A 22,705-nucleotide genomic window follows, 5' to 3' on the forward strand; every position below is an offset into this window, starting at 1 on the left:
ACTTCCTCTTTTTGTTTTACAGCTGCATAGAGTTCCGCTGTGTGCGTGTATCCTCATTTATGATGAGTCTCCTACCGATGGCCCCTCAGGGTGTTTGCAATCTTTTGCCATTGCAAACAGAACTGTAGGAAATATCCTTCTCCACAGTCATTTGGCACAGGATGGGGTGTCTGTGGGAGGAGTTCCTACAAGTGCAACTGTGAAGGTCAAAGGATTGGTGCAGTGGAGATGTGGATGGATACAGTCCAAACCCCGCCCCCACTACACGGGTACAACGCACGCCGTGCTCCCCAGCAGAATCTTGGAACCTGCCTGTTTGCCCATCTTCACCAACACAGTTGGGACATGAATGGAAACTGGGTCTCACTGCAGTTGAACCGGTCTTTAAAACACGGAGTTGGGGTGCGGAGGGGACATTGGGGAGATGCTTGCCTCTCCTCCTTGTGGCAGTGCCTCTGAGACATGTCCTCTGTTCTCTGTGTCTCCGCAGAGCAAGCTGGTGAAGTACTTCAGCCGGCAGCTGTCCTGCAAAAAGAAGGTAGCCCTGCAGGAACGCAATGCCGAGCTGGACGGCTTCCCCCAGCTCCGGCACTGGTTCCGGATCGTCGACGTGCGGAAGGAAGTCCTGGAGGTGACTGGAGGCGACCCCTGCCCTCTGCCCCTTACTGGCCGGCAGCCAGCCCCCTCAGGCAGTGGGTGTTTGGCTGTGTCTGGCTCATAGTAGGACTTAAGTACGCGTTGGATGCGGGCACGGAGCACCTCTGATGCTGTCTGAATGGGGTCATTAAGAGTGTGGTTCTAGGGACTTCCCTGGCGGTGCAGTGGTTAAGAATCCAGGCTTAGGTTCGATCCCTGGTCAGGGAACTAAGATCCCACATGCTGTGAGGTGTGGCCAAAAAAAAAAAAGAGTGTGGACCTAGAGTCAGATAGACCCGCTTTCAGCTCTGCCTCTTAAGGACTCAGCCTCCTGGGCCAAATCACTTTACCTCTTAGACCAGTGCTGTCCAGCAGAATGTTCTACTATGGTGGAAATATTTCATATCTGTGCTGCCTGATGTGGTAGCCACCAGCCACATGTAGCTACTGAGCACTTGAATTGTGGTTAGTGCCTGTGACTGAGGAACTCAAGTTTTAATTGTATTTAATGTTCATTAATGTGGCCAGTGGCCACCATACTGGGCAGCATATCTTAGGACATTGGTTTTCTCATCTGTTCAATGGGGTAATGGTTGTCTCCTCTTCTTAAGTAGTTGGCATGATAAAATAAGATGATCTGTGTAAAATGTTCAGCCCATAGTCTGCAACCTAATAGTACCCAGGAAATGTCAACTTATTATTGTTGTTGCTGTTACTGAAAACTTTGGAAGTAATAGGTTTTCTAGTGACAAAATCAGAACACCTGTTGTCTTGTGTCCACGCTCCAGGAGTGGATCACCTCCTTAAGGTTTCAAGGATGGTGAGATTTCCTTACCCTCTGGGATCTTGGGTCCCCCCTTGTTTTCAGTGAGTGGGTGGAAACTTTCCTAATAAAATCAGCTCTCATTCATTGAATCTTCAGTGCCAGGCATAGTATTGAGGGTTTTACATGCAGGATCTCAACTCTTGAGACTGTTCAGACCCTCACAACGACCTTTTGAGGTAGGTATGACTTTTACCCCATTGTACAGAGCAGGAAACCGAGGCTAGAAGATGGAGGGAGTTGCCCTGCTCGTGAGTGGGCGGGGCTAGCAGGAAACCCCAGCTCAGATGGACTCCAGAGTGTGAAGTGGGAAGCACGGTGCTTTCTCCTCGTTTTCCTGTTGGGGGGCCTCCCTGAGCTGGGGAGAGGGCGTTCTGGGCGCCCTCCTCACCTGCAGGACCAAGTGCCATTTCTCAAGGCACCCCCTGCTTCCTGCTCAAAGAGGCCTGGAAGATCCTTTTGTCTTTTTAGACCTTGTTCCCAATGTGATCTTGCCCGAACCTGCTACATATAACAGTCCTGAGCTGGGGGTACAGAAGCCTCACATTCCCCTCTCCCCCCTCCGCCTGCATCTTGTGCATACGCACCAGATGGTGAAGGAGTCTCTGTTTCTTAATATCATTCCCAGGATGGCGGTTTCGTGTGAATATCCTTAAAATGAAAGGTCCCATAAAAGTACAGACAGTACATTTTATTTGCATGGCTCCATACATGTTTCAGAGGCTTTCGGGACCATTTATTTATCAATTGAGGCGAATAAGACCGAGACAAACCTTCAGGGGTTGAAAACTAGTGGCCCTCTGCTGTATCTTGTATCTGAGGCACAGATATTTTTTGTTTGTCTTCAAAATTATTCTTGAGCCAGTATTTAAGAGTTGGAAGAGTCTGCATAAAAAACTCAGATCTTCGGCTTCTCTCGAAAAATCGGAATTGCTGACCGCACAGAACCGAATTCCTGTCTGGTGTCAGTGAACCGAATTCTGCTGCCCCTTAGGATCCCGCAGGCTAGTCCTCAGCTTTGCTCATTTACATTTACCTGGCCTGCAGGTGCCTGGGCTCTGGCTCTTGTCTTAGTCTATGAGAATCGAGTCCAAGGCCACCAACCAGGTGGTGTGGACGGAGCTGGGTTTCCAGCTCTCTGTCTGCAGCTCACGCGTGTGTCCCCCAGGCGGCCCCCTTCTGTGGAAGAACCAGCAGTATGGAGAAATCTCCTAAGTGAGACTGCCTGGGTTCACACTTACTCACAGTGTGACCCTGGGTGATGGTGGTCTGACTTCTCTGAATGCCAATGTCCTAGTTACAGACTGATGATTATGGTAAAAGTACCTGCTTTATGCGGTCTTTGTGACCTTTAGAGAAAATCCATGAAAAGCACTTAAAACAGTGTTCTATTTCAATTATTATTATTATTATGAATAAATCGAACAGAAGTGCCTCTCCTCTTTTGGGCCAAGCTAGTTAAAGCCTTCTCCATTTTTTTCTGTCGTTCTTCCTGCTGTGATTAGTGTGTGTGTGTGAACCGTAAACTTCAGTGTAAATTGAGTATTTGGAGGGTAAATTATAGGATTAAAATGCACAAGTGGATCTTGCAGCAAAGAGGAGAATTCTTTTATGTTGTGAATCATCCCTTCTAAATGTAATTCAATTCACACTTTCAGATCCTGGTGCACCACCTTGCTTAATGTGGACTTCCCTGTAACAGTCCCTATTTGAGGAAGCTGCTATGTGACTCATTACTGTTCTTTCTCTGCCCCTGACCTAGTGAGTTGGAGAGGCACTGATTGGGTTTCAGCTTTTGCCCGGCAGCTTTTTTTTTTTTTTCATAGAATTTTTGTGTCGATGCAGTTTTCATCTTTCTGACTGCCAGATTAAGGCGGGGGCGGGGTGGGGCAGGATGGTGTCTCATTTGTTTGTAATACACAGGTATGGCCACAAGAGGGCGGAAGTACTCCATAATATTGCCTTAGAATCGCCATTCTTTGCTATCTAAAACTCTTATTTTAATAATAGTAATAATAATAATAAATGTAAAATGTTGGTTACCAATAAGTGCTATAATGTGAAGGCTGTTTTTTTTTAGATGCGTAAATATAGAAGTTTGACCAATTTCCAGGTGTGTCCATATTGTGGTGTATAGGGACACACTGCTTCGGGGAAGGGAGGGATGGTTGCTGGCGGTGGTGAAGGGACACCTGACCAACACAGTTATAGCCGGCAATCCTACCTTTCCTCCAGCCCATCTCTTCAGCGGTGTCCCTTTCCCCACTCTATGCTGTACTCCACTTCGTCTTAGATTGCAAAGTCTTGCCCTATCGGGCTCAGACCCAAATCCCGTTTGATTGACAGCACTGAACCACCTACAGGGTTCCAGCCCCCCTTTCCCCTTAGGGTTCCTGAACCCCCAATCTGAGCCCTAGAATGTGTGGCTGGGAAAGAGAGAAGAAAAGGGAAAGGAGACCAGCCATCAGGAGACTTGGGCTGTCCAGTTTTCTCTGCTCTTATTAGTTCACCCTGGATTTGGGACAAATCATTGCAGTCCAAGCCGGGCAGGAGGCATGGAAGGCCTTCCAAGATGAGTAAATTGGAGCCCTGCCTATAAGGAGTTCAAAAACTGCATGGGGAGACAGGTAATTAACAGCCACCATTTACAGAGCTCCGACTATGTGCTAAGCATACCTGCGACCTTACAGAGCACATGAGCTTAAGATTCCCACTTTTCAGGTGAGTAAAGTGAGGCTCAGAGAGGTTAAGTGATTTGCCCGGGATCATCTAGCTAATGAGTGGCAAAGCTGAGATTCAAACGCAGGCCTGTCTGACCGGAGTGAGGAGACCCAACCGTTATGCTAAGCCGACATCCACGGAGAGCCTGGCCTTCCTCTAGGTACCACTAGAGGGCGACATGGAGGCCTCCCCTCGGGGCGCTTCCGGTCTGTTTACCCTCCTTCTCTCTTCCCTCCGCTAGGAGATCACCCCGGGCCAGCTGAGTCTGGAGGACCTCTTGGAGATGACGGACGAGCAGGTGTGTGAGACCGTGGAGAAATACGGGGCCAACCGGGAGGAGTGTGCCCGCCTCAATGCCTCCCTCTCCTGCCTACGGAACGTCCACATGTCAGGTGAGCAGCCCCAGGGGGATGGAAACGCGTCCGCGACGTGTGCCGCCATTCCTCCGGGTTCCTGTGCCCGCACCTGCAGGCCGGGATGAGGCAGAGCCGGCTCTGGATGGTGCGTACCTCTCATGAGCAGAGGAAAGAGGGGCCTGGAATTTGGAGCCAGAAGAAGTGGTCAGGGCAGCTACTCTTGCCCAAGGGAGACCTTCTGAGGTGGTAGGGCATGGGCTTCTGGATAATTAGGGTCCATATATGGAAATATTGGGCGTGAGTGAAAGACTAGGGTCTTTTTTTTGCTCCGCAGCATGTGGGATCCTCCCGGACCAGGGCTTTGTGTCCCCTGCATCGTCAGGTGGACTCCCAACCACTGCACCACCAGGGAAGTCCCTAGGGTCTTTTTACCTTATACATTGGGAAGTGCCTTTGTATTTTGGCTCAGCATCTAACTTCTTATTTTTCTTTTTCCATAAATAATATACATTCATTGTAAAATAAATTAGAAAATAGATTAAAAAAAAAAACCAACCCAAGTCCCCACCCTCTACTGTTATCATTTTGGTATAATTTTTGGTATAATTCTTCCTGACAAATGGGTATGTGTATAGTTTCTCTAAACAATAAATGATAAAACCATGAAGCTAGGATTATCCATACATATTATTTTGAAACCTGCTTTTTTCACCTAACAAAATAACCTCTGATTTGTTTTTATCAGTTTGAGGTCCAACATTGTAATCTTTCTTTGCTATTTTTCATTAATTTCTCAAATACCTGTTTTCCCTGGTTAGCAGGACACCAAACATCATTCTGATTGAGGTTTCCTGCTTTCCTCTAGCCTCATGATTTTTCCACTATCTCTGGGGCCTTTTCAATCCTAAGCGATCAGCTCTGCAAACAGCCAAAGAAAAGCTTACTGGTCCACCTGCATGGTTGTTTCAGTTCCCACCACAAGGAGTCACTGTTGAGCACTGGTCTGGCACTGATAAAGTCAGGTGGCTGTTCATCTATAGGTGCCCTAGCTGGATTCAACATGCAACGTTCAACGAGTATTTGTGGAGTGATTATGTGTGCCATCAGGGCTGGGCATACGGAAGTGGACAAAAAAGAACATGTTTGAAACAGGTCATTGGCCCAGCTCCCCCATGCACGCCCTTTTGGATTCTTTCTTGCTAGCAGACTCTAATGATGGCTACGATCATCATCAAATAGCCCTGAATTGAGGGCTCTTCTGTCATTGAAGCATGTTTGGTAGCATTCCTGGCCTCTACCAGTAGAGGTAACGCTAGATACCAGTAGCGCCCCTGCCTCATCCCTGTCATGACAAACAGAAATGTCTCCAGATGTTTCTAAATGTTCCAGGGAGGGTGCAGAATTACCCCTGGTTGACTAGCTATAAAGGTCATGTTATTCTTCACTCTAGTACAATGCTATTGACTCACCTAATATTCACATAGTTAAAAAAGGCCGCTCAGTCACTCAGTGCAGGCAAAACCTGCTTCAGGGGGACTTCTTCTCTCTACCTACTGTGAGAAGCAGCTGGGAATTTTCTCGCCTTTAAAAAATTGCACTGAACTACAATGTTATATCATAAACACCTTCCTTTGTCAATAAGTGTATTTCCTGCTCATTTTTAACGCCTGAAATCTGCCACCATTTATTCCACCGGCCTCCTATTTCTAGAAATGTAGGTTGTATCCATTTTTTTTCCTGTTATAAGCATTGCTGCAGTGAACAACTTTGAGTGTTAACTTTGGGTACATCCTTGGCGATCCCTGTAGTGTGAATTCATAGGAGTGGAGTTCCTGCAGCAAAGTGTTTACATATTTTAAGACTTCTGGTGAATGTCGCCATATGGCTTTCCAAAAATTCGTACCAATTTATGCCTCTCCCTCCCACCGCCCCCCACAATGCATGAGAGTGAGCATTTGAGGTTAGGTTCTTTTTTTTGTTTGTATGTTTGTTTTTTTAAACATCTTTATTGGAGTATGATTGCTTTACAATGCTGTGTTAGTTTCTGCTTTATAACAAAGTGAATCAGCTATACATATACATATATCCCCATATCCCCTCCCTCTTGCATCTCCCTCCCTCCCTCCCTATCCCACCCCTCTAGGTGGTCACAAAGCACCGAGTTGATCTCCCTGTGCTATGTGGCTGCTTCCCACTAGCTATCTATTTTACATTTGGTAGTGTATATATGTCCATGCCACTCTCTCACTTCATCCCAGCTTACCCTTCCCCCTCCCCGTGTCCTCAAGTCCATTCTCTAGGTCTGTGTCCTTTATTCCCGTCCTGCCCCAGGTTCTTCAGAACCTTTTTTTTTTTTTTTTTAGATTCCATATATATGTGTTAGCATACGGTATTTGTTTCTCTCTTTCAGGCTCACTTCACTCTGTATGACAGACTCTAGGTCCATCCGTGAGATTAGGTTCTTAATTGCTTTTCAGAGTTAATATCTTCTCTTCAGAGTTGCGCTACTGAGTTTGGAAAAGTTCTTATAAATGAGCTGGACCTCAGTTCTTCCTGAGAGAGGGGTTTATGTCACCTCTCCGTGGGCTGGGCCATCATCCTTTGTAACATTCTGGGCTTGGTGAGACCTTGAGAGGGCCTCTAATCGGGTATTTTTCAAAAATTTTTTAATCAAGATACACAGTAACAAATATGATTTATATTGCAACCCTGTACACACACACACATACACAAATACACATGCATGTACACATTCACATATACAACTAAAAGGAGTTTCATGAAACAATACTCATTCTTACTATACATGATATTTTATACACTTTTTTCTATTTTATTCCATGTCATTTGCCGAATGCTGGTGATGACCCACCACGTTGATTTCACAGCCCACTTTTGAACTGTGAGCCATGGTTTGCAAAAAACACTGACATAATCAATCCTCCCGCCACCACCAACCCTTCCTAGGCAGCTGAGATTCCTTTGACGATGTCCTACCTCTGATGCCACCCTTTGAGCCACTGGGACCTTGAAAGCAGTGACCAAGGGCTGTGCTCATGCCCAGATTCCTCCAGCGCCAGGGTCAGCCTGGAGAGAACCTCAACTCAGTAAAGCACTATCCACTCAGCTCTGAGTCTCCTTAACATCGTACTCTACTTCTGTCTTTCCTCAATGTTATGGTGCCACTCTTCACATTTTAAGTTTAATTTAAACTTTTTTAAGGAGTGTTTTTTTTTTTTAATGGATACCTCTCTTCCTTAGTAGCCTTAAAGCTGCAAGAGGGCAGGGATCATACCTGTTTTTATACACCATTTTGTTCCCAGCTACATATCTAGCCCATAGGAGGGACTCAATAAATATCTCTGAATCAATACACCTTCCCGCTCATGTAGCCCAGGAAAACTCCCCAGTGCCTTAGAACAGTCTTTCTTATGGATTGCAAAGCACCTCAGGATCTGGTTCCCATTTGGAAGCCCACTGTTCACATTTCCCCCGCAAGCCCTAAATATCCAATTAATCTATTAGTTACTTAGGGTTTCCTAGATCAGACATGGATTTTGCCTCTTGGTACTCACCCCTCTGCCTAGAATTCCCTTCCCCTTTGTCCTCCTGGTGAATCCCTGTTTATTCTCAGGCCCAACTCCTGCCTCGAAGCCTCTGCACTTTGTTGAATGAAAAGTTTTGTGGGAAAGCCGCCTGACATGCTTGCTACTGATCTCCACCAGGGGGAAGCAGTGAGCCACCCTCAAAGGATTCTTGCTTTAAATTCTCTTCGTTCAAAAATTATCATTGGTGGGCTTCCCTGGTGGCGCAGTGGTTGAGAGTCCGCCTGCCGATGCAGGGCACATGGGTTCGTGCCCCGGTCCGGGAAGATCCCACATGCCGCGGAGCGGCTGGGCCCGTGAGCCATGGCCGCTGAGCCTGCGCGTCCGGAGCCTGTGCTCCGCAACGGGAGAGGCCACAAGAGTGAGAGGCCTGTGTACTGCAAAAAAAAAAAAAAAAAAATTATCATTGGTTTCTTGAAGCTTCGAACTATCTTGGGAGCTGGCTGGTTCCTGTCATTTCCTGCCCTTCACCTTAACCAAAAATGTTATCCTAAACTAGAGAAAAAAATAAGTGTCTTTCGCACTAGACTCTCGTTTCTTGAGAGTCTTACCATATTCAGCTTGGTATTCCCAGCTCTCAGCCAGAAAGCTGGAGTCTCCTACAGTGATAAAATCAGATATTTAAAATTCTGGTGTGTAGTGGGGACTCAATGCACGTTTGTTGAGGGACTGAAAGAATACAAGTTGTGATGAGAAACTCGTATGGAAACCAAACATATGGAGACAAGGAAGCTTTATGTCTGGCCAGGAATGCATGTAATCTCAGTCTCTCTCTTTCTTAGAGCATAGGGGCAGCTTGATTTTAGAGTTGTTAACTCTAATCTTAGTTTTCCTCCTTGGGTTTTGGGGCTATCCTTATTTCCCAGTGCCCAAGGAACCCCAAAGATAGGAAAGCTTAACCCTTTCATCTCTTCTCACATCTTGTTAGGTCAGCCTTAGCCGGACACCAAAGAATGTGCGATCATTCCTTCAACAAGCTCCAGGGACCCCGAAGCCAGGATATCCCAACCATTCCTTATCACATCAGCTATGGCCTGAAACCACAAACATTCATCCACTCATTTAACAAAGTTTATCGAATGCCTACAGTATGCCAGACACTGTTCTAATCTCTGAAAATGTGTGCTTAGATGTCTGTCCTTATGGAGTTTACATTCTAGTGGGGGAGACAGGCAATAAATTATATCATAATAAGCATGTACATTAGAAAGTGTGTTAGAATAAGCGCTGTGGAGCACTTCAAGGCTGGAGACCTCAGGTAGGAAGACCACGGGCTCCCTTCCTGACCCTTCCTTTGCTGGGTCACAGCTGCCCTGTCAGAGGAGAGCCTGGTGGGGGCGTGGCTCAGGTATCAGAGCGCTGTTGCCGGGACTGTCTCTTTTCTGATGTTTGCTCTTTCTCTCTATGCTGTTTCTTGGCTTTTTGATTATTTTTAGCCTACTAATGTGTGGTCATTTGTATCTTCACTTTCCGAAGGAAAAACCCAGGTTCAACGTAATGGAAGACCCTGCTTTTCTCCCTCCCTCTCTCCCACCCCTCCCTCCTGTACACATGTATCAAGCACTCACTGCACATCTGGTACTGTACTGGGTTCCAGGGCCTGATGACTTTCTTGGGGCTTCAGGGTAGAGCTGAGACCAAGAGGAGGAAGGGGGAGGTCTCCTAATGACCGGGGGGGTGGTGGGAGCACATCAAAGTGCATTGCTTCCGCAAGGGAGCTCGGAGCATCCCAGGCGTGGAGAGACCAGTGTGGCTGCCCCACTGGGAATGCTGGGCAGAGAGGTGGGAGCTGGCGTCAGACAGGGGGCAGGGCCAGCCGCCACGGTGGGCCATGGCCCAGAGCTTGCATGGCAGGGTTTTGAGTAGAAGATGCCTGGATTACTTGTCCAGTTTTCAAACAAACACCCTGGCTGCAGAGTGGGTGGGTGGCTTGGAGTGAGATGCCAGGAAGCGTAAGAGGAGCCCAGGGTGCCACTGGCAGACAGGTGTCCCGGGAGCTTGCTTTGTTGAGCCCCCCTCCAGCTCCTCCTTTTGAGTTTCGGGGGTGGGTGGAGGGGCAGGGAACTGGCAGCCAGGAGGAAAATAGGTTGCAGGGTGGCCCCGAAATAGGACAGCCTCAGATGCTCTCTGGTATCTCCTCAGTTTGGGTATTGAATGAAGCCCACCAGAACCCCGCCTTCCACTCTAGCCTTCCTTCCACAGGAACAAAGAGTAGGAACCGTCTTGATTGCCCTATTGTTCCAGTTGCTTCTAACTTCGGGAGGGCTGGGCTGGGTGGCGGCGGAAGAGCCGCCGTGTCTGGTGTGTTCCAGCACCACGTCCTCCCCCGTTCTCCAGCGTCCTGTTCTGTGGGTTCTCAGGAATCCCTTACACAGCGAGACTCCGCGTTAGGACTCCTGATTGCAAGCGACAGAAACCCTTCTGCAGACACAGCTCATTCATTCACTATAAATTTCGATTGAACAGCCTTTGTTTCGGTCTCGGTGGGGGACTAGGGACACAGTGGCGGGCAAGGCCAGCCAGCTCCTGTGGACCTTGTGTTCCAGACCCGAGCTGTCCAATATGGCGGCCACTAGACTCCTGTGGTGAATTAAACTTATGTTCATTGAAGTGAAATAAAATTAAGATTTCACTTCTTCCATGGCACGAGCCCCACTTCAAGTGATCTACAGCCACCTGTGTCTAGTGGCTACCCTGTTGGCACAGCACGGTTCTAGGTCGTTTCCATCAGCACAGAAAGTTCTGTTGGACAGCACTTTTCTAGAATATGTCGAGAGAAACAATCCACAAGAGAAATAACAAACGGTGATCAGTTTTATGTGTAGAATTAAAATAGGGTGATAACGATGGTGGCTAGGTGGCCAGCTTTGATGGGGTGGCCACAGAGGGAGGGTCAGTCAGAGCTCTACCAGAGAAGCAGAACGGGTAGAATGAATATATTAAGAGATTCATTGCAAGGATGTGGTTAATGTGATTGTGGTGACTGGCTGGGTAGGTCTGAAATCCGTGAGGTAGGCGGTCAGGAAGGGTGGGCTGGAACGATTGGGCATGAGCTGAAGTTGCTGTCCATGGGCAGAGTTTCCTTTTCTTCAGGGAAGCCTTAGTTTTGCTCTTAGCGCCTTTCAGTCAGCCCTTCCAGATTATCGAGGGTAATCTCCCTTACTTACAGCCAACTGACTGTGGACTTTAATCACATCTACAAAATACCTTCACAGCAGGAATATAAATTAATAATTGCTTGAATTACTGGGGACTGTGCCTTAGCCACGTTGACATATTGAACTGACCATGACAGTGGGCCTCTCTGGGGAGGTGACATTTAAACTAAGCCTTGAATGACAAGAAGATACAGATATGAGAAGACGGGGGGAAGAACATTTTGAGCAGAAGAAACAGGTCATCAAATCTCGAAAGCACTGTTAAGAAGCGGAAGGAAGACCCACGTGGCTGAACCGCGGGGCGTGTTCGGATAACCCGTTCCTATGTAACAATCTACTCCACAATTTAATGGCTCAAAACAGCGCCTACATTGGTATCTTTCATGATTCCCTGGTTGGCTGGGCTCGGCTGGGCGGTTCTTTGGTTGCGTGTGCTACGGGCTTGACTGGGCTGGAACATTCAAGATGGTACACGTGCGTGGATGGCAGTTGACACTGCTTGTTGGATGGGAGTTCAACCTGGGCTGTTTATGGGGCACCCACATGTTGTGCGTGGCTTGGGCTTCTTATGTTGGAGTGAGCATTCCAAGAGGCAGGAATTGGAAGCCACCAGTTGCCTTAGAAGCTGGTCCTGGAACAGGTACAGTATTGCTTTTGCTGGTGACTCTATCAGTGAGGGATCAGTCAGGGAGCAGAACAACTTGAGGGTAATGGAAAAAGAACTTATCATCGGAGCGCAGACCTTATACAACGCTAGGAGGAGCTGGGGAAGTAACAGTTTGAAAGGACCAACTGGAGGTTCAGAGCAAAGTCTCTAACCTGCCCTGATAAGGGAAGCCAGCCTGGGTTGTTGGGAACTTCTGGAAGCAGCATGTCCAGTTGTTGCAGGAGGACCATGAAGAGGGGCTGGTGTAGATGCCAGTGGAAGGTTATTGGTTCTTTGGAGCTATCGCCTCTGTGAGTTTGTAGGAAGTGTCTGGTGGTGGACCTGAGGTCACTGTTGGTCACCAGGGTCCCCGTCAGGAAGGAAAGTTGGCCGTGGAGCAGGGAAGATGGAGGATGAGCTCCATCGTCCGCACCTGCCGCCTGCTGCCCTTGCCACCCTTCAGAGCAAGATGGCTGCTGCTTCACTTTCTCTGCCCTGATCTGGTACATGTTCACTTTTGGCCAACTCTGACCTGAAACCACAGAGAACAGGATTCCGGAAACATGGTACCAGCCTAGCCAAGTCGACAATAGGCTAGTACAGTGCAGGGAGCGGGGGTGGCAGGGAGAAGGTGCAGGTGGAGATGCGGGCAGGGACCAGCTCCTGGGGAGCCTCGGAGCCATGGCAGGAAAAGCAGAATGGGAGGCTGTTGGAGGGGGTTTAAGAAGGGAATCGTCTTGATTTGATTTCACTTCACTCATAAGGGAGAGATGGATGGAGCTGGCTTTAGGCAAAGGTCAATCCATCAGTGAGTCTCTCTCCCTCCTCCTTCATCTTAGTTCTGCTTCCCTTGGGGTCAGCCTCAACCCTCCCTATCTAGTTAACTCTGCCTCACTTTCCTCATCTGCAAAATGGGCATGCTGATAATATTTTCCTCATGGCATGGTTGCAAAAAAAGAGTTAATATAAACACTTAGCCTGATGTCTGGCAAATCAAGTGCTTAATATATGATAGCTATGATTATCCTTATTTATTTATTTATTTATTTATTTATGGCTGTGTTGGGGCTTCGTTGCTGCGCGCGGGCTTTCTCTAGTTGCAGCGAGCGGGGGCTACTCTTCATTGCGGTGCGCGGGCTTCTCATTGCGGTGGCTTCTTTTGTCGTGGAGCACGGGCTCTAGGCACGTGGGCTACAGTAGTTGTGGCACGCATGCCCAGAGTTGTGGCTCGCGGGCTCTAGAGCGCAGGCTCAGTAGTTGTGGCGCACAGGCTTAGTTGCTCCACAGCATGTGGGATCTTCCCAGACCAGGGCTCGAACCCGTGTCCCCTGCAGGCGGATTCCTACCCACTGCGCCAAAAGGGAAGCCCCATCCTTATTATTCTTTTAAGTCAGCTTCCTCCTGCACACTGCCCCCCACCTCACCCCAGCCCTTCCCTCCCAAGCTGAATCTGCAACAGTGTATTTTCCCCACAAGCCTCTGGCTGCTCCCTGGGACACAGGACATCCCCCCCGCCACCGCCCACCCCGCACACCAGCCTTTATCTTACAGCCCCGGAAGCAGAGCCCCAGGTCAGCACCCAGTCCAGGGCTTAAGCTGCCCTTCCCGATACAGCCTCTATTTCTGCTTTCTTGCAGGCCACATTCTGGCCCCTCTGTCGAGCCCACCTGCCGCTTCACACAGCCAGCTCTGGCTTTTGTGGAACTGCCACACACACACACCCCGCCCCCCGTCCCGCCCCAATGAGAACAAAGAGAACGTGGCTCCCCGCTGTCATCTCTGATCAGCACCGTGGTTGCACCCAGCAGGTGCTGAGCAGAATTGGGCACAAAACTGACACTGAACTCGTACTATATGGTCTGCAGGGACTGAACTGTTTGAGGATTGTGGGTTCCATGTGCACTACACCCGATGAGCCAAGTCAGACCCAGGCGGACTGTTACAGCTTAGAATCAGATCCCAGCTCCTTCTCCCAGGCTCCTGATGTCTCCACACCCAGCTACCCTGACCTTCCTGCTTTTCCTTGAAAGGCCTGCCTCAGGGCCTTTGCACGGGTCCTTCTTTCTGCCTGGAATGTGCTGCTCCGATCTTCCTCTGGCTGGTTCCTTATCATTTTGATCTCAGCTCAAATGAGACCTTCTCCTGATCCCACCTTCATCTCAGTCACTCACTCATTTCTTCATGGTCCCTGTCACAAATACAATGATTTCGTTTTAAATATTTGTTTCTCTACCCCTTCTCACTAGAACAGTGGTTCTCAGACCTGGATGTGCATCAGAATCCTCCAGAGGGCTCCACTCCCAGAGTTCCCATTTCAACCGGTCCAGGTCAGCACCTAGGAATTGCATTTTTAACACGTTCCCAGGTGATGCTTCTGCTCCTGGCATGGGGACTACATTTTGAGAGCCACTGTGCCGGAATTGTCCCAGGGCCTGGCTCAGAACTAGAGTGTAAAGAGTAGTTATTGAATGATTGAATGAGTGGTGGTCCATGATAATGGTAAGAGCACATACTGAGTTCTTACCGGGCCAAGGGCTGGCCTGGGTAACTGACATGCAGCGCTGGCTTATTTAATCCTTTCAACAACCTCACGAGGTCCATGTGATTATTATTTCTATTTTCTGGTTAGAAAACTGAAGCTCAGAGTCACAAAGCAACTAAGTACCAGAGGCAGGGTTTGAACCTGGGTCCATCTGACTCCTGTCGAGCCGAGGCTCCCTCATTAGAGAGAGGTGGGGGGAGTTCCCTGGCGGTCCGGTGGTTAGGACTCCGCACTCTCACTGCCGAGGACCCGGGTTCAATCCCTGGTCAGGGAACTAAGATCCCACAAGCTGTGTGGCACGGCCTAAATAAATAAATAAATAAAAATAAAAAACCAGAGAGAGAGAGAGAGAGAGAGAGAGGTGGGGACAGCTTTCCCCTTAACTCTGGGAGGTCCATCTGTCTCCGCTGAAGTGGTTGCCCTATGGGGGTGTTGCAGGGATGTAGCAGCTTAAAAGAGAGCTTGAGATAAAAAGAAATTAAAGCCTGGATGTAACTACCAAGCAACAGCAATATCACCTGTTGACAGAGCCCCTTCTGTTGTAGGAAGTACCTGCATACACATGACCCCATTTGATCCTCACAACCCTGCAAGTGGTGGGCAGATGAGTACACATTTCACAGGTGAGAAAACTGAGGCCAAAAGAAGGTCACTTTGACCCTCCCACAGTCCCACAGAGTTGGAATTGGAACTGCAATGTCCCATTCCTGATTCTCAGCGCAGATCCCTTTCTGCTGTATGCTGTTGGGGGATGATGGTGGTGGCCATGTTTCCCCTCCACATGGGATCCTCGAACTAGAGAGGCGGGAGCTGCCCCAAGCTGGGTGTGGCTGGGAAATCTCAGAAGCCCCTTGATCTGCTTCTGAGTCCAGGGAGGCTCTTCCTTCTCCTGGCAGGGTTGAGTCTTTCTTGGTGACTGTTTCTGCCCTTCTCAGCTGTGGTCCTAAGAGAGAATGGGAGGCGTCCTTGGCCATATGATGTGTTTGAAAAGTTCAGTAAATGTGCAGGAGGGAAGCAGGAAGGGCAGGGAGGATGGAGAAAAATGTTATTACCTTGTATTGTTACTTGAACCAAGTTATTTTCCCCTCCCCCTAAAATGTCCCAACATTGTGACACTGCATTGCTGGAAACTACGAGAGTGGTCCAGTTCATAATAGTCACACTTTTCACTCAGTTTTTTTTTTTTTTTTGCATCGTTTACTTATTTTCCTGATTACTGACTTACAATCTTATATGAGAAGTATCCAGTCTATTGTTTGGGGAAGGAAAAAAAAAGGCTTTGTTTTGACCATAATTTGCATGCTAGTTAGTATTTTAAAGATGGATCCATAGGAAGGAAAAGTCTGGAAGGAAATACACTTGGATATTTACCATAGTTGTTTTTGGAGTAAGGTGACGTTATTTCTGTTTTGCTTATCTGCACTTTCTATCTTTCTGGGCAAGGAACAAGCAATGATGTAATTTAAACAAACAAACAAAAAATCAGAAGGAAAAAAATCTTCCATGAGCCCAATTTGTTTACCTTTTTCTGTACCCACCCCTTTTGTTATTTCTATGATTTCCTCATTGATTAACCCCCTTCTTTGCACCTGTTCAAAAGGGCACACTTCCTGCTGCATCTTCCTGAAGTTAAATTCCCTGTGGCTCAGACAATTCTTGACGATGCTCTAAAATGCAACTTAAATGCCACCACTGCTGGGAAGGCTGCCTAGATTGCCCCTGCTCCACTCTTGTGTTATTCATCCTGCAGTTCTCTTGTAGTTGTTCTGATATATAAATCTCCCATATCAGATAAGAAATTCCTGGATAGCAGGAGCCATCACAAAAATAACAATTAATTATTAAAAGTATGCTCTGTATCAGGTACTGTTCTAAGCTGATTTTAAGGGTAACTTCAGTCTTCAGAACTTGCCCATGAGATAGGAACTGTTGTAGTCCCCAGTTTTCAGATAAGAGAACTAAGGTGCAGGGAGGTGAGCCTAGTGACCCAAGGTCACGTGCAGTGAATTGTAGGGTGCCAGGATTAGAGCTCGGGCTGACCACACACTCTTGTTTTTTTTTTTTTTTGCTTCTTTTGTTTTCTATAGAGTACTTAGCACAGTAGCAGAAGTATCATTGAGGGGGAGGTTGAAGCATTTCTAGATTTGCCCCAGGAGCGAGAAGTGAGAAATAGAGAGTAGTTTCTGTCTATATCACTGGTTGGCTTGTGTGGTGGAGATAACAAACAGGTAATGAGAGAGAATTCTCTCTAAATCAGGAGTCAGTGAAGTATAGCCCACTGGCCAAATTCGGCCCTCTGCCTGCTTTTGAAAATAAAGTTTTATTGGAACACCGCCATACCCATTTGTTGACATTGTGAAATAAAATTCACATTTAATGGCAAGACAAGAAAAATTTAAGTATAAAAAATTAAAGATAACATTCCTTTTTGATCTTGTTAAGAGGCCACGATGACGCTTAGATGTGGATTGTGTTCACTGTCAACAGTATGTCATTTAACGTACAGCCCTCTGCCTCAAACCCTTATATAACTGTACCTTGACTTCTAATGGGGATAACAGTTCTTGGAGCTTTCCAAGATGCCATTCCTGTGTTATAATCCTCAATTTGGCTCAAATAAAATTTTCCATTTCTTTCTTAGATCGATGGATTAATTTTTTGTTGACAACGTATTATATTGTCTATGGCTGTTTTCACATGGCAACGGCAGAACGGAGACCGTATGGCCCAGAAAGCCTAAAATATTTACTACCTGGCTTTATACAGAAAAAGTTTGGCTGACCCTTGTTGTAAAAGACCAAGCAAGAAATACTGAGTGTTGGCTAAAACAAATACACAGATGCTCTAAGGCAGGAGAGATCTCAGTCTGATGTTAAGAAGAACTTCCTCTGGGAGGAGGGAAATAAGTACACGATGAGACTGGGGGACATTGACAGTGGAGAGCTCTTCGATGAGGGTGAATTACTATTTGCACAGTGGTACAGCATTACCTGGAGCTGCCCTTTATTGAGCACCTACTACACTAAATCCTCAGGGGAAGAAAGTAAAGGCAGGGAGGATGGACAGGCCCCAGAGAGATTAAGTAACTTGCTCGGGGTCACACAGCTGCTACAGGGTAGAGCCTGCCCTCAAACCCATGCCGGACTCACTAGAAATGCGCGCTTTCTAGTGTTTCTTGCAGTGTCCCATGTACCGACTTTTCTTGTCCGTTTCCCACCAGACTGTGAGTTTTTTGGGGGATGGGGATCACATCTCATTATCTCTTGAGTGCTGCCTGGATGGTGCCCCCGGAGGGTCACTCTCATTTAAGGGGATCTGTGGTTCTCTTTGGGGAACGTGTCACACCATCCCAATAGGATCCTGAATTCGGGGGTGCCTGCACTTCAGGTCTCCCTGCTGCCTCCACTCCTACTTGGAAAAGGAAACCCGAAATGCCTCCCTTCCGCCAGTGACACAGACCTGTTGATGTGTCCCACCCCCCACCTCAGCCCTGTCCTTGGGAACAGAGGTCGGTTTAGCCCCATCATCTGATCATCTTCTTACTTTAGCGCTTTTGTTTTTCCCTTCTCCGTCTGGTACTTTGTGGAGGACAAGTGAGGTGGACAAGCTTTGTAATCGGATACCAGGACACCCTGGGTGATGGTGACAGATTGTTTTTCAAGCTCTAACTTCTAAAGACCTTCTGCCTTCATTGTCATGGAAGGCGGAGGGACTGAGTGGCAGGCTGTATTTTTGCTCTAAACCCTAGGCTCCTTGCTGGTAAAAGTTGGGGTCAAATAGCTGGTTGGCTGCAAACACTTGGATGCTTTTTACTCCCAGTATTTATTGCCTTGGACGCCATCTGACCGGGGCCTCTATGTGATGATTCTTGACGACCACCAGGGGGCGCTGCCTGATAATCTTCCTTTAGCTGAGACGCCAAAGAATTTGCTGAAGTGCCACAGAAAAAATGATCTACATTAAGGTGCAAACTGGAAGGAAGCTCGGTCTAATCACCTCAACTTTCAAATAGGGAAAAAGGAGTTCCTGAGAGGAGAAGGGCTTGACCCATCTACAATGTAGGCTGAATTCCCTGTTATAGAGAGAGCATCTGGGCAGGCTGAGAACCAGGGGGAACTTGTCTCTTTTCCTGGCTGGCCTTACATGAGCTGCACAGCCTCGGAGCAGCTCCTGGTTCCTGCCTGCCTCCAGTCTGCTCAGATGGGGGTCTAGCTGTCACAGCACTCATGTCACTGAAGCTCTTACCTCCGTCTGCCTGCTACACCGAGAAACCAGTTAAGAGAAGATGATGATCTGTAAAGGAGGAAGCTTGAAACGTAGCCTTCAAATAATGACTAGTGGAGACGCAAAAGGAGCTCGGAAGGGACAGTGGCTTCATTCCCTTGGGAGACGTCTGGAAGAGCATGGGGCCAGACATGGGGTAACTCCAGCCGCATGGGGGCCTCCTGGAGGCTGTCAACAGGATGGCTGTGAGAAGCAGCAGGACGTGCTTTGATTGAAATCACTGTCTTGGCCTTTGCCACGTGCCCAGCATTGGGGCACAGAGATAAAAAAGACATAGGCTACAGTTGGCAAGGGGCTGAGCTCCTGGGTTCTTCTTGCAGCCGGCCCGGCCAGTTTGTGGCACAGTTGGGAGGGGGTGTGAGTTCTGAGACCGGCATGTGCATCCTGGCTGGGCCACTGGACGGTAGGGAAGCTGGTTCAGCCCCTTCCCCATCAGAGCCTCTGCCTTTGAAACAGGCATGAAAGTGCCTGGCCGTCTCATGGTTGAGGCACGGAGCAGATGAGATGATGTATGTCCGCCGCGTCGGGCTACCTCTGCTACCTGAGCAGAGCCGCGCTTTGGTCCTTTTGGCTGGAGTGAACTGAGAATCAGATGAACCAAGTGAATGGGCCAAGCCAAAGGCCTCTCTCTCTGCTCCCCAGTTCTGCCTCCAGCCTGCTTCTCGAAGGCAGACTCCTCCAGAGTGGAATGGTCCGAGGGCCCCAGAGCTGGTAAAGCCCACTCCCCAATGGGCGTGGGCAGCCGAGGGTCATGCCAGGACTTCGGTGAAGCCCCCAAGTTTGCCAGAGCTACTGCCCCATGGATGGGGGACGGGCAGTGCAGCCCTCTTATGATTTTGAACAACTCATCACAGCCTTCCTTTAATACATTTGACAGGTTGGAAAAGTTTCCATCATCTTTTATAGAACCGTAGGACTATATTTATTTCCCCAAAGGGAGCAAGATTCTGGACTAAAGGGCTTTTCGGCAGGGTGTCCGTCAGTTTCCACGGGGTCCTTCCTCACTGTGGACTGTCTCCGGGTACGGGGTGGGGGTGATGTGCTTAAAAACAATGATCATCGTTAATCCCATCGGATGTCAGGGTCACCACATCTCAGGCCCCAGGCAGGAGGTCTTCTTGGGCTCCTCAATGATAGCATGTAAAGGGCAGCTCAGGATTTCTCCGCCTTGGCACTGTTGACGCCTCCGGCTGGATGATTCTTTGTGATCGGGCTGTCCTGTGCATTGTAGGCTGTTTAGCAGCATCCTGCTATACCAGTAGCCTTGATGCCAGCAGCATCCGTCCCCCACCCCCGCCTCCACCGTGAAATCAAAACTGCCTCCAGGCATCCTCAGGTGTGCCCGGTGGAGAACCACTGTCTGGACTTCTCCAAGGCGCTGCAGGCTTCGCCCAGCTGATGATGCGCCTGCTCGGACGGTGATGATGAGCATGACAACGATGATGACAAGTGAAGTATTCCGAGGCCAGACGGAAGCCAGGAAGGTTTGTGAAGACCGAGGGTCTATAAAAGCACAGAAACCCGTAACTGAGTTGGACTTGGGCTTATCATGCCCAGAGTGTCGTTTTCCCAGGGGTCTTTAGTCAAATTCTCAAGGAACCAGATGAAAGCTAGGAGCCTTGATGTACCATCCTCCCTCCAGCACAGACACACACAGACACACACACACGCACGCGCACGCACACGCACGCACGCAGGCGTGCGCTCACTCTCACATGCATAATTCTTCCCTCTCTCCCCAGGGACCTAGTTAAAACTTCCATCACTTTTGCAGGTAAACAGCTCTCCATGCCCTGACCTCTTCAGCCGGGAGAGCCTGGACCAGCCACGTGGCCTCCCTGAGCCTGGGGACAGGACGGACGGGCAATAAACCCTTCCCCCGTGCTTCTGTGTCTCAGGTTTGACCTTCATGCTGGGCCAGTGAGCTGACGGCAGTAACCACGTCCCCACCCCCACCTACAGCTGTACAGTTCACACCGTGGCTTCCGGCTGTGATTGTTATTCTTGCATTGATGCCCGTATCAGCTCAGAGACACCTTCTGGGGATTCTTTGAACATAAGAAGTAGTTCCCGTCTTTGTACTCGTCCCTTCTGCCTGTGACACTCTTTCTGGGACTGGCTTCTTCCCATTATTTGCTCTCAGCTCTGGATGTGCTCGCTACCGGGTATTAGTCTGATTATCTTCTCTGTCATCACTCAGGGAAGCTCGGGGGCTGGGAGAACCCGGGGGGAGGGGCTGAACGCAGCCCCAGCGAGTTCCGGGAACTTTCTAGAGGAAGGAACAGCGACACTGAGTTCCGAGGATGACAGGCTGTGTTTGGGCTTCTTCGCTGGCTTCCTGTGTTGATTATTTTGTTTTATTGCCCACCAAATGCCAACTCATAAATCTGCTCAGGGTGTTTTTGTTTTGTTTTTCTGTCAAATCATCCTAGCTCAAAAAAAAAATTTTTTTTTTTTTTCCAATATCTTTTTGGACCATTTTGGGGACAGTATCTTTCTGGACCATTTTGTGTCGTGAAAGCTGCCTGAAGACTTTCAGTGCCAAAGTCAGTCATGTGCATGTTCTGTTTTTGGAAAGAAGGATGTTGTACGTACAGAAAATGCCAGGACCTGACCCAGCTCCATCCACTTTCCTTTGATCCTTGTACCCATGACCAGAAGGTGAAAGAGGATTTTGAGTTAAATTCCTCCTAAGCCCTGACCATGGGCTTTATTTGGCAAGGCCTTTCAGTTTCCTGGGTGATGCCAGTTTTATGAGGAGACACTGGGCTTTTGGCAAAGGGGAACTATGACATCAGGTTTGGGCCAGAAAAGGTTGGGACAGAAGAGATTAGAGGTTTCGTTATGAAGGAAGGGTTTGGTGTCCAGTGAAGTTTTCCAAATATTCATGCTGCCAATGAATGTGGAAAGGGAGGATTTAAAATGCCCCCATGCCTCGGGTGTCTCTCTCTGCATAGATGTTTGCTCTTCCCTATTGTGTCCAAGGCGTTGCTCCATACTTACGATGTGCTAGACACACCATGTGAAAGGATTTTCCATGATGTGTTATCCTTGTAAGAACTGTGTAAGGTCAGGGCTGCCCTGTGAAAAGGGAGGAGATGGAGTTCAGAGAGGTGGATGAATTTAGCCAAGGCTGCACAGCATTGGCAAGTCACGAAGCTGGGCTTGCACTTGGGAGTTTGGCATGTAACCACTGCTTTATGCCACACCCCAGGCCCTGAGGAGAGACAGGAAGGGAGGGGCGTTGATTGAGAACCCAGGTGCTCTACAGAAGTCGCTCGGCCAAGGCCACCTGGACTCGGTCAGGTCTGCTTAGACGTGAGTTTTGAGGAACATGAACTCGTTGGGTGACAGTGACCTGTTGGCCCAGGTATCGCCGGTGGGTGGTTTGATGCCCTGGGAGTCGATTGGAGCAGAGCCCGTGACCAGGTTGCGCGTGGCTGGTCCTGGAGGAAGTGGTACGTGAGAGGGAGGGAGCGGTGAGGTGACCTGGGGGGGTGGGGGTGGGGGATGAGGCCTGCAGCCTGAAGGCGAGTCCTGCTCTTTGAGCTCAGGCAGCTGCTGCCCTGACTTCTCTGGTTCTCTTTAATAGGAATAGAGTAATAGTACCTGTGTTTTCTCTAAAAGGCAGGTTTGAGGAGGCAGTGAGGGGATGCACCTAAAGGCTTGTGGCCCAGCCCTGGCGTACAGTATGTGCTCAGTAAATACATGGGAGTTGTTACTTGCGCTATTGTTGCTAGTGACCTGGCTCAAACAGAGGCTTCTCGGGGGTAGGCAAGCATGGCCGCTGCCTGGGAAAGTTTCTTTGAATGAAACATCAGGTAAAGGGGAGACCTGGGGCTTGGTGCAGTGAGGGGGAGATCACAGTTGTCTGCTTCCTGGTGCGCTGAGCTCCAATTTCAACCGACGGGGACCAGTTTCGAAGTCTGAAGGG

At 48.7% G+C, this 22,705-nt stretch overlaps 1 protein-coding gene across 1 annotated transcript in view; it reads left to right on the forward strand.

Annotated features, from left to right (window-relative positions):
- Positions 1 to 22,705, forward strand: part of KSR2 (kinase suppressor of ras 2) — a 404,068-nt gene that overhangs the window by 82,906 nt on the left and 298,457 nt on the right. The window contains exons 2-3 of the mRNA XM_033836923.2: positions 491 to 631; positions 4,422 to 4,572. Of these exons, the coding sequence (XP_033692814.1) occupies positions 491 to 631; positions 4,422 to 4,572 (292 nt within the window). The remainder of the gene's footprint in view (positions 1 to 490; positions 632 to 4,421; positions 4,573 to 22,705) is intronic.

This window comes from Tursiops truncatus, chromosome 13, assembly GCF_011762595.2.
Source record: "Tursiops truncatus isolate mTurTru1 chromosome 13, mTurTru1.mat.Y, whole genome shotgun sequence".
In the NCBI taxonomy this organism is placed as follows: Eukaryota; Metazoa; Chordata; class Mammalia; order Artiodactyla; family Delphinidae; genus Tursiops; species Tursiops truncatus.